Below are 12,494 nucleotides of genomic sequence, written 5' to 3'. Positions count from 1 at the left end.
CATTTGTACAATCCACATTTTTAGCTATAGCAGAGAAATGATTGGCAATACGTAGACATTTACGTAAGCACACACATATGGTAATATGTACCATTATGTACTCTTATTTTTGTTTAATATGCAAATTTAATTATTCCTTTAATCTAAAATACATCTGTTTTCATTAAATTGACTCAACTGCTCAAATGCAACATCTTGATGAAAGAAAATAAACCCAGTAGCTTGGATCTATATGATGATTGGTAATTGAAATTAATTTTCAAGTATGTTATTTAAATTTTATATATAAACATATATATATACACACACATATATGTGTGCATATGTATATTCACTAGATTTATTCCCTATAAGTCAAAAGCTGATCCTCTTGAAATGAATGGCATGTTTAGTTTGATTGGCAAAGTTCAAACCCTTATGCTTAGAAATAGTACATTTTATCAGACAATTCAAAAATAAAAGGTGCTTCTGTAAATTCAGTTGTACACAACTGATATTCTATTTGCAAGACAGATTCACCTTATGTACATTTTGTCAATAAAGCTCTTTGAACAATTAAGTAAAAACTGTCAGATAAGGCGAATGATGAGAGAAATAAGGGGCAAAACCAATGATAAACAGTAGCAGTCTGACATAAATTGGGTCTCATGCAGTTAGACTGATTGGATTCAGAGATTCTAGATAGTCAGCCACAGCATCCAAACATTTGCTTCATCTCAAGGAGCAAATACAAAACATATGCTAAAACAAGGAATATTTAAAGAAAAGTTACCAGCAAAGAAAACACTATGGGAATAGACTCTCATTATCAGTTCCTTCCACCTTTCCTTTCCCTGCTGCTCAAGTATTAGCCTTGTACAATGGCCAGCACTAGAGTTATAGGAACTTATTTGATAAGCAGCATACATTGATTTTATACTACATACCACAAGAATGAAACAGACGAGCATTCTGCCATAATCTTATTTCTAACAAAATCATTTTAGAATTTTCCCTCTGAACACTAGATTTTAAAAACATTTGCACTCAATTCAATAGATGTACACATTATAAATGTATACAAGAAACCCAGAAAATGGCACCTCAGCAGTATTTTTGGTGTTTTATTTATTTATTTATTTATTTGAACTCATTTACTGCCATCTCCTGGTACTTACAGGGTAACAGTGTTTTTGCTACTTATCAGCAGCCAATACTCCCATTCAGCACTACTGAAATGCTGAAATATCTGCATCTGCTCAGAAATGATTTTGCATTATGGCTATACTTTCTGTGTTGCTATCTGTTATTCTGGAAATATTACATATTGTACTGTGGGCACAAACTGGTAGAAGGCTCATGTAGCTTACCTTTGTCTGGAAGCAGCAGTACAGTTGTGTTAGGTATGGATGTTTCCGTGCTAATGCCAGAATTCTCTTTTCTGTCATCGTGCAGTCTACGTCATCATCTTGAAGGATGACATCTTTTTTCAAGACTTTCACTGCATATACTTCATCTTTTCCTTTTAGTTCAGCTAACATTACCTAAAACAAACAAAAATCCCATGTACACAAAAGCAACACATACCATAAATGGCTGTGTATGAGTTTGAATGCTCTGGAAATACAATGAATAAATAATGCAACAGTGCAATGTTAGTTACAATTTTATCAAGGCAAGTATATTTGCTTATAAAATTAAATAATTGTAATTTTAGGGAAAGATCTCTCTGGTATTCTTTAATTTTGAGACAAGGCATACATAGTTAGTCGAGAATGCAGAGAACGAGAAGTTTTTATTCCTTTATTTGCATATCTTAAAGTGTCCCTATTAATGAGATCTCAAAAACTAAAAAAAGAAGAAACATAAATTAATTCCCCCCTTTTCGCTCCTACTTATGCTTGTGAGACTTGTATGTGACGAGCCTGATATGCAACTCCCACACTACCCTGGCCATTTTAGAACTCTTGATTTGAACTGTTATAATTTAAAAGTCAAGTTCTGTGCTCTGTTTAAGGTTAGTTCTGGCTTGGAGCCAGGGCAAGCTTCAGAGAACAGATCAGAAAACAGGGAGACAAAAAAGAACTGCTTCAGCACTGTGCCCTTACATCTGCAGTTCCCATATATCAAGGAAGGAAGAGAGTACTTGTGAAACAGATTCACATTTCAGCTCTCCTTTTAGGTTCCATAGTGCATAACATTGTGAAAAGAAAATCTGTAAGCACTGTAAATAAAGCCCCTTCTAACTTTGTCAATTCCCTATTGTGGGAAGGTATCTGGTGAATTATGTCATACCTAGTCTTTTCAGGAGCTTTTAAACTCCCTTATACTCATTGTATTATGTAAATTATTCAGTGAAGTGAGTGAATTTGAACTGGGTATTATCTAGAGAGGAAATGAACTCAGAACTGCACAGTGTTATTCCTGGGCTGATTTTTCCTGCTTAACCAAAACTATTTCAGTGATAAAATGAAGGTCAGTGAAGATGTGGGCCCTCTCTGGAAGGAAACTGGAGACCTGGTCACAAGGAATACAGAAAAGGCTGAGATGCTCAATGATTTTTTTGCCTCAGTCTTCACTGGCAAGGGCCCTAGCCACACTGCCCAAGATTCAGAAAGCAACAGTACGAACCTGGAGAATGTAGATCTGCCTGTAGTAAGTGAAGATCAGATCTGAGACCATTTAAAGAACCTGAAGGTGCACAAGTCCATGAAACCCAAAGAGATTCATCCACGGCTTCTGAGGAATCTGGTAGACAATGTTTCCAAGCCCACTATACATCATATTTGAAAAATCATGGCAATCTGGTGAAGTTCCCAGTGATTGGAAAAGGGAAAACATAATCCAATTTTCAAGAAGGGAAAAAAAGAAGACCTGGGAAGCTACGGGCCAGTCAGTTTCACATCTGTGACTGGCAAGATCATGGAGCAGTTCTTCCTGAAAACCCTACTAAGGCACATGGAAAATAAAGACAAGGTGATTGCTGGTAATCAACATGGCTTCACCAAGGACAAGACATGCCTGACAAACTTGGTGGCCTTTTATAATGGAGTTACAGCATGAGTAGATAAAGGAAGACCAACTGACATCATCTATCTGGACAAGGGGAAATGGATTAAAACTGGAAGAGGGTAGATTTAGACTAGATAGCAGGAAGGAATTCTCTGTTTGTGAGGATGGTGAGGCACTGGAACAAGTTGCCTAGTGAGGCTGTGAATTTCTCCTCCCTGAAAGCATTCAAGGCCAAGCTGGATGGGGCTTTGAGCAACCTGGCCTAGAGAGGTGTCCCTGCCTATAGCAATGAAGCACTGACAATTCTGTTTCACAATACTTGACCTTAGTTACTGTAGTGAGACAGAGCATGGAAATTCCAGCTGATCAGCAGACTGATATTCATGACTGTCACTGCAAACACGGCTTTTACCCTATGTATAAAGTATGTTAGAAAACCATCAAGGTGAAAACACTTACTGAATATCAGTATGAGTATTTTCCAAGTAGTACAGTCATAAATAAGCTACATACCAAGGGAAAAAAAATAAAATAAAAGTATCTGCCTACCTTGCCAAAGCTGCCCTTCCCTAACACTTTGATGAAGTTGAATTCCTCAAGGCCTATTCGCTTGGTCTGTGCTTGTTTGACCTCCCCATTTTCACCATTCTCCCCGGGTTTGTTAAGCTGGTTGTCTGCTGATGTTGTAGCGGTTGCTCTGTGCTCCTCTCCCCGGTTGTCAAATGATAATGCTTTCCTAATGTTGTTTTCCAGCTCTTTGATTTCTATGGAAACAAGAGAAAATTTTAAACAAACACCTTAAGCACAATCTGTATTAGTCCATATCAGTTTGGAATGCCCTTGAAGGCATTCTGCAGCTAAGTATACATATTTAGTAAACTATTTCTTCACTTTACAGTAATCAGTTAAAAACCTACTGCAATAGGAAGAGCAGCCTTTTGAGATGAAGCTAAGACACATCCAAAATGTGAATGATAAGTCAGAAGAGTGGCCCAATAATTGTTGTAGTGATTTTTTTGGGTGTTTCACTACCACGGAACGGTACTTTGCTTTGAATCCTCTATCTTCCTGCAGAACTTAATCACCTTCCTGCTTGAGTATTTCAAAGCCATTTCTTCAAAAGTTCAAAGGATAGCTGGGCATCCCAATCCTTGGAAGCCAACATGATCTCAGTATCTTACTCAGCTCCAGCTCTTATCAGACACAAGTCAATGAAGTATTTGACAACTTGTTAGTGCTCCTTCACGTAGCAATTGTGTAGATCTGCTAAATGGTTTTCAAGGCTTCTAAACACTAAAATACAGTGAGTCCTGATGGTTAAGGTACCTCAGAATCTGCCTCAAGCTTTTACATAGTACTTCTGCCTTATGGCCTTGGAAGCAAAAACTGGGTATCTGAAAGAGTGAAATGTAGAAGAGTATATAGACAAATTCTTTATTCTTATTTTAACCAAAACATCAAATATTTCAAAATTATTATTTAATTAATATGTTGCCTCTGAAACCCAAAGGTTGAGAAATTTAAATCAGTTCTGGACTCAACTTTGGCAAGTTTTCCCCTTAAGGGTGATAAATTTCTCAACTGTAAATAATTTTCAAAGAACTTAACACAAAAATATTCTTTTGCCTTAGTGGAAGATATTGCATTGACTGTTTACAGATGCAGTGGTACAGAAGATGCATTCACAGACAATTAATGTTCAAAAATATCAGCTGGATCAGATTCTAAACATACTGCTGACGTACATGTTCAGTCAATCGAAATGTTCAGCTCAAGAAAAAAAAAAAAGTAATATCAGTGACAGTTAACAGTATTTGTCTCTAAATCCTATAGAGAATGCATAGATACTCTAGCATACCCTAACTGTGTGGAAGCTTTTATTATCACAAATGTTCAACATGGAAAAGAGGTAATTTTAGCTCAGAAACTTATTAAAAGACAAGAGGCGTTTCTCGGATAGATAAGAACACTTAATTTTTGTGCTACTATTTAAAATGCTATCACTCTCACAATAGCACAACCTCCCTACATTAAGGTATTTAGTTAGGCAAGGACTCATCTGGTAAACTTACAAATATTTTGAGAGTTTTATAATTTTACTTTTCACAGATTTTAAAGAAATGAGAGCAAGCCTTCAAAAACAAGTTTTTACAGTTTGTATCTTTCTCAGTAAGTGCTTCATTTTCTTGTAGCTACTTAGTTAATCAGGTTCTACAAAGGCTGGAGGTGTTAGCTTTATACAGAAGGGCAGTATGTGACAGTATGTATGAGAAAATAAAAAGTTCAACCTTGATCACATGGAGAAGTCGGTGCTGACTTTGACCTATCTTCTTCTGATGATGTGCTTCCAGGAACTGGCTGCTGATTCTCTGCACCTGCAATTAGCTAAAAACGAAACCAAAAAGGGTACTAAGTTATAAGGTCCTCCAGAGTAGGGCACTGAGTGGAAATTTATTGATATTAATTCGCAAGTAGAAATATAAAGAAAACTGAAAATGTTCTAGCCCTTCTGACTCTCACTGGCAGAACTTCAACCATCAAGAGATGGCATCACACCAAATAAAGACCAGAATACAAACAGAAAGAACCAACAGTTTAAAAGAAAACAGGTTCTTCAGATGGAATAAATGTAATAATCATATCCAGTGGGAGAGAAAGTTTTAAAAAACCACCCTGAACCTGTGTAGAAAACAATTCAATAAATAGATTTAACAATATATCAGCAAGCATTGCAAACTCACTCCTGGAGTAATAACATGAAAATATCTTTTCCCAGGAGTCTAATATCAATTAATTTCTGAATCTTCTCTTTTGCTGTACCATTTTGAAACAACATACATGGGGTTCCAAGTACACGATAATTGGAAAAATGTAAACAAGAAAGGGACAATGTTTTATGAAATTATGCCTAAAATTTGCCTATTCCTGCAAGTGAGTGCAAACTGAGATAGAACATGTGGCCACATTCTGATCCAGGATATGTAAGTCCACAATAACTCCAGCAACTTTGGATATAGTTGGTTGGCTTTCACTTAAAGAATATCAGTCTAGTTCTTATAATAATATAATAATTCTTATAATTAATATAATAATATTAATAACAATGATAACTCTGAAACCATCATCTGATGAACAGTTCCTTTTTATGTGCATCAACACATTGTTCATTTACTATCACTTATTAATAATGCTATGGAGTAGCACAGTGTCTCAAACAATCAATTATGCCAATTTTGAGTCAGAGACACAATTATGTTTTTATGAACTGATGTGTCAGATATTGTCTCTCTGTCAAATCTCCCATCTTGGAATTAAAAAGGAGAAATATTTCCAGACTATAGAGTCTCCAGCTCCACAAAATTACATCAGCTCAAAATAAATTTCATACCAAAGTACAGAATAAAAGAATAACTCAATGGCCAAAGGCTTAGTTATGCACTAACTTTAAATAAATAAATAAATAAATAATCTTGTGCTAATCAAGCGAGTGGGATTGAACTCTAGCTTGTGAATCTACAGCACAGCCATAGTAGTGTTAGTAGTCTCATTTTTATACCAAAATTACCTTTTTCCTCCTCTGCCCACTGTTAGTGATCTTATCTGGAGTAACTCCAAGATCAGCAAGAACTTTAGCAATGCCTCTAGCGTCCACTCCACAGTTTGGTGCCACATTTGTTTCACAGCGTCGATGTACATTCATCTTGCAAACTGCAAAGAAATGTAACAAAATAGCATAAATACTATCTTATCATTTTGTCTTACTTAAATCAAATCTCACTGGATCTACCAATAATTTTTTCAAATAAATATAATTTCGGTAGAAAAATACTTAGCTGGATTTGTAATGATGCCTGAATGCTACTATAAAATGACTAACCTAGTTATTCTTCTGCTATGAAAATACAGAACTTACAGTTCTCATACAGTTTTCATATAGTCCCAAACAGGCACAGGAACAAATGAAAACATCTGATAATACTATAAAAATCCTATGTAGGATTTAAAATACAAGAAAAATTTATCAGAGCTTGGACTTTAGACATCCATTTGCTCTCATTCTGTATGTTGTTTCTTGCTCAGTTTTACTCAGGAAAATTTATTGCTACTGGAGGCAGGCCTAAAAATCATCAGTGCTTTAAGTTCTTTGGTACTTTCAAACATTCCCTGCAGTGGCAATCCACTTACTAAGCTTTTTCTCTTAAATACCACCTCCTGAAACTAGCATACCAGTAGGAGGGCAGTAAGGTTACAAGGAGTAAGAAGTAGCAAGAACATAGCTCTATTAAAAATAGCATAGAATAAGGAAACAGATGGCTTATTTTAGATTTCACTGCCCTCTTGTGGAATTAGGCATAAAGAAAGCAAAACAGCAACTCTAGTTAAATGCTAGATAAACATTCAAGTGATCTAATTCCTCACTTCATTATTTTTTGACCAAACTCAAAAAAAAAAAAAAAATCTAAAAGTTTTATAAATCTGCACTGTTATATTGCTACTCAGTGGCAGTGTCACTGCATAAACCCTAAAGAAAAAAAACATTTGCTTCCGACAATGACAGCAGTGCAGATAACCTTTAGAAGTAATCATGCACTTCAGAAAGCAGGTTTCTAAATATACTCCTATTTCCATGTATGTTTCAGCGCAGAAGGAGAGCAAAAAGAAATTGCTACACATGGTACTTTTAGCGTATGTATATTCAGTGACAAGAGCTAGGTGGTAGGATTCATAAGAGAGGACACTGAAGAGCTGAAAGCAGGACATTTCTGCATACTACAACTGCACATTCGTGTATTCGAATAAAAAATGCAGTGGGGAAAAAAAAAATACAAAACAAACAAAAACCAAAAGCAGGAAAAAAATAGCCCTGCAATACATTTTTCATGGTATTAATAATTACACTGGGCAAGCAAGTACACCTCTGAACAAGTAAATATTGTTCAGCACTTGTTAAAAAAAGAAAAGAAAGCATGGGAAAAATTACAACTCCAGCTTGGAAGAATATTAGATTTCACAAAGATAGTATTGTATTTTTTTATGTTTTAGTTTTATAAAAATGTAGAAAGTAACATAGGATCTCTGAACTATTGCATCCACAGTCAATTCATGCGCACGAGACGTAACATTATTCTCTGTAGTTGAGAAGAAAGGAATGATTGTGGTACCTAAGAGAGAATATGCCAGTGAACTAATAAATTCACAGGTTAAGTGGAGAGATAGTATAGTTCTGATTAAAAATTAAGGGGAAAAAAAAAAGAATCAGATTTAACTGAAACAACTTTTCTGAACATATCCCCACTGTAATTAAAATAGCAATTTGAACAGAATCTTTAACATTAACAAAGAAAGAGAATTTCGAGTTATTTTATCACTAAGCACTAGCTAGAATCACAAGGTTAGGGTGGAATTTCACAGTGCTCTTAATGTTCATCACTTAGCCATGAAAGGCACGTCTTCTTTCTCTTACTGATCAGCAATATGTGACATGAAACATTAAGTCTGACCTTCACCTATAATTATACCTCATCTTAAATAACTGCAAAAGACAGTATTTCAGAATTACACATTTAGATGTAAATAGAGGGCTGCTGCTAAAGTAATGCCTCCTATTTCAGGATGCTGGCCCGCAATGTCAAAGCAGATGTTGATGGTACGGCAGCAGAGGTTGAACCTTTCCACCAATATCCCATTACATGTTGTTGCTGTGTGGCAGATGGCAGCAGAGGGCCAGTCTGACAAAAGGGCATTTAACATGGAACCACATATGGAGTAAAGGCATTTGAATTCTTTCATGTAGACAAAATGGCATCCAGTGACATTCATCAACACTTGCTGAACATTTATGCAGACCAGACAGTGGATGGGAGCACAGTGGGTAATGTGTTTCAGCAGTGGCGATAGTGACACCTCTGCTGGTGCAATGTTTACAAAAGCAGATTAAGTTCTTGTTCATTGCTGTTGAAAACACACAGCTAACTGTGGTGAATGTGTTGGAAAAATAGTCTTTTGTTGCTGAGAATTTGCTCAATCAAATCATGTTATTGCATTCTATTTATCTGTTGTAGTTTCCATGGTAATAAATAGGAGGCATTATTTTGAGCAATGTTCGTACTTACGAAGATGACCTATCCATTTATAAAGGTATAATACAATGAAAGTTTGTAATGTTTGTTACGTACTACCCTCTAAAGATCTGACAATCTTCATGACATCATAACACTAATTGAATACTTTGTTTACTATTTCTAAAATAATATTTTTCCATTTTAAGTGTTTATATTGTTTTCTCCCTTTTAGAACAGTTCTTCTGTTCCAAAAACAAGCAGATATGGAAAGCCCAATCATTTCTATGTCAGGTAAAATGACACAAACATTCCTTCCAAGAGTTACTTCATATACAGTCCAGATTATACAGATTTTCAGGCACAGAACATTGAACATTGAGTCTTTTGCTTTTTTTTTTCTATATGGTGCTAGGCAGACCATCACAAAACAATTCAGCCAGATATCAAAACCTCTCATCTTCTGGATGTATACATATGACTGGTTCAGACTAGCCTTCAATACAGAGGAAAAGATAGAGTAATTTGGAAGTAGCAGCATTTTTTTAATTAAATCAAAGAAGGTCTTGCCAAATCTGCTACACTCACAAAGAAAAAGAAAAGCTCTAAAGTGAAACTCTTTACCTTTGCATTGTAAACCTTGTCTCAAAAGACCCCAGAGCAATGAACCACAGTGGTCACAGAAGGTGGGCACTTTGTAATTGTGAATGCTAAACTTGTGAGGCATGTTGACACTGAAACGCTGAGATCCCACTTGCTGAAAAAGAAGAGCACAACACAATTCATTCTAATTAATCTTTCTATACTCAGTGTACAACCAGGCCTTTTATGTTTTGAAACCACACAAAATTCAAAAAAATGAAATAGCCATATACTCAAAAGATGATCTTTGTCCAAGAGAAAAAGTCTGAAGTATAGTTCCTACTACTTCTGGAAACAATAAATACATAACTATCAGGAAAGATCTCTTAATGTGGAAAGCAAGGAAGTCACTCCCAATTGTTTGAGGAGCAGGAGACAGAACTAATACAGAACTAAGAAAGAGATATATATCACAACCCATTTACCTTCTCATATCTCACTGTTCTTTAGATGATGAAAATGACAACAATTAATTGTGTTTAGGGATTCCAAAGTTTGATTACTTACTAATTAAAGGATGTCACTGATAAGTTTTTATAGTGGCCACTGTACAGCAGGAGATTTATTTCAGTATTTTTCCTTCCCTTTCCTATTACCACTGGCTTCTCTCCAATGATCGAGTACCCATTCTAAACAATGAGAGCATTATATCAGCAAAGCATGCAAGTCTCCACCAGACTGGAGCCTGGGAATATAAATCCACACAAGATTTCATATCTTCCTGTGGATACCATGCATAAACAGCACTAGATAAACACAGTCCTTTATCACAATCCTATACAAGAGATCAGTTTCTGAGCATTAAATAAATACTTATTGTGAACCACATATTGAAGAGCAGTTCTAATATGAAAAATGGCAGTGAAGTGCCCAGGAAGAAGGAGAATATTCAATGTTTCAGACAAATTCAAATCAAAGTTGCAAGACTGGCTCAAAAACTGTAGCTACACATAGTTTTTCTGACATATAGTCTTTTAACAGATTGGAACAAAAATATACTTCTTCTGCACAGCCAATGAACTGGGATCATTCACATGCTGCCTCATCTGAGCCTACAGTGAAGGACAGGCCCATTTTGCACAAAATTCAGCCACGCAGTACCTTGTCATACTAGTGTTGTCTTATATAATTCCAGGAGCCTTCTTTAGTACATGGATGACTTTTGTTCTACATTTTGACAGGTTGGATGCAGTGTTTGTAGAAGTTTTATGAGCAACTGTGTGTTTGTTTGTTTGTTTTTTATGTTGACATAAGATATCCAAGCTTACTGCCTATCCAATCTGCTAGTAACTCACCTACACCAAAATGTAGTGAAATGTTTAGTCTGGAGAAGAGAAGGGTTCATGGAGCCATGATTGGAGCTGTCCAGTACCTGAAGGTAACTTATAAGCAGGAGGGGGACCACCTATTCACACAGTTTTAATAATGATTGGACATGGGAGAATGGCTTTAAACTAAAAGAAGAATGATGTAGGTTAGACGTTAGGAGGAAGTTTTTTACTCAGAGGGTGGTGAGCTACTGCCACAGGCTGTCCAGAGAGACTGTGGATGCCTCATCTCTGGAGGTGTTCAAGGCCAGGTTGGAAGGGTCCCTAGGCAGCCTGAGCTTGTGGGTAGCAACCCCGCCCATGGCAGGGGGTTGCAACTGGATGATCTTTAAGGCCTCCTCCAACCTAAAACATTCTATAATTCTATAAAAAGTTTATTAATTAAAATTAAATTGTTTTATAATAATTTCCATGTAAATTAAACTATTGTCATAATCTGTCATTCTAAAGTAAGTTCTACATCACAACAGGACAAGAAAGGCATAAAGAAGTTTACAAAATTTATTGATTACATACAGAACACAACACTAATATGAACAGATGAAAGATAGAATCTAGAAAATGTTTTTTTAATAAACATTTACCTCATCATGGGTTTCCTGTTTTTTTAAGCCAGCACACTTCGTTATTATAAGTTCATGGCATCTCTTGTGGACTACACAAGTGCAAACTGTAAACAACAACAACAAAAAAAACACCAACAGATTTTAAAAAAGAGATTTCATGAAGACTGATTTAAAACTGATTTGAAGACTAGAAGTGCTGGGATGTTAAATACAGACTGCAGATGACTGTGACTTGGTAAGTTGTATTCAACTAGCCTCACTTACAAAGTCAGAAGACAATGGACTTTTGAGAGCAATAAGGGTTAAGAAAACTAAAGCATATCTGCCAAAATCTCAAGATGTATAACCACTACTAAAATACTAGCCATGTTTTTTCCTGATTTTTTTCATAACGTTTATTTGATAAAATCCATGATTTCCAAATTATAAGAGACCCAAAGATAAAAAACAATTTAATGAAGAGACTCCAGTGAAAAAAAGATGCAAAGGTGCATCTGAAAAAAAGATGCAGTGAAAAAAAGATGCAAAAGATGCAAAATTCAAAGAAGTAAAAAGGAAGGTGAACTCTCCTTCTGTAATACATTACCAAATGTTGATAAAAATAAAAGTGTTTCAAGAGGCAGGAATATTTTGTCAATATTTGTACTGATTACTTAAGCAATTAATAACATTTGCAGATATGACAGATTAAAAATTACAAGGACTATAACACTGTGGTATTCAAGGTCATTAATTTGGGGAAAAAAAAAAAAAATTGAGGTAAAAGAATGAATTTGATTTTCCTCTTGCATTGGTCATTGCCAAGAGAAAAAAAAAACAAAACAAAACTTCAGGGAATCTCAATTGTTCATTAATGCAGTGTTTCTTGCTATAGCATGTAAAATCATTTCTTGCATTTATTTATTTAC

General features: G+C 35.5%; 1 protein-coding gene across 1 annotated transcript in view; it reads right to left on the bottom strand.

Annotated features, from left to right (window-relative positions):
• The window catches only part of PRKCE (protein kinase C epsilon), a 275,101-nt gene that overhangs the window by 90,542 nt on the left and 172,065 nt on the right, over positions 1–12,494 (bottom strand). Inside the window, exons 5-10 of the mRNA XM_031594662.2 lie at positions 11,605–11,690; positions 9,675–9,807; positions 6,557–6,699; positions 5,280–5,376; positions 3,541–3,755; positions 1,350–1,523 (exon numbers count right to left, since the gene is read on the bottom strand). Coding sequence (XP_031450522.1) covers positions 1,350–1,523; positions 3,541–3,755; positions 5,280–5,376; positions 6,557–6,699; positions 9,675–9,807; positions 11,605–11,690 — 848 coding nt within the window. The remainder of the gene's footprint in view (positions 1–1,349; positions 1,524–3,540; positions 3,756–5,279; positions 5,377–6,556; positions 6,700–9,674; positions 9,808–11,604; positions 11,691–12,494) is intronic.

This window comes from Phasianus colchicus, chromosome 2, assembly GCF_987193195.1.
Source record: "Phasianus colchicus chromosome 2, bPhaCol1.hap1.1, whole genome shotgun sequence".
Lineage (NCBI taxonomy): Eukaryota > Metazoa > Chordata > Aves > Galliformes > Phasianidae > Phasianus > Phasianus colchicus.
This window is presented reverse-complemented; position numbering and strand designations above follow the sequence as displayed.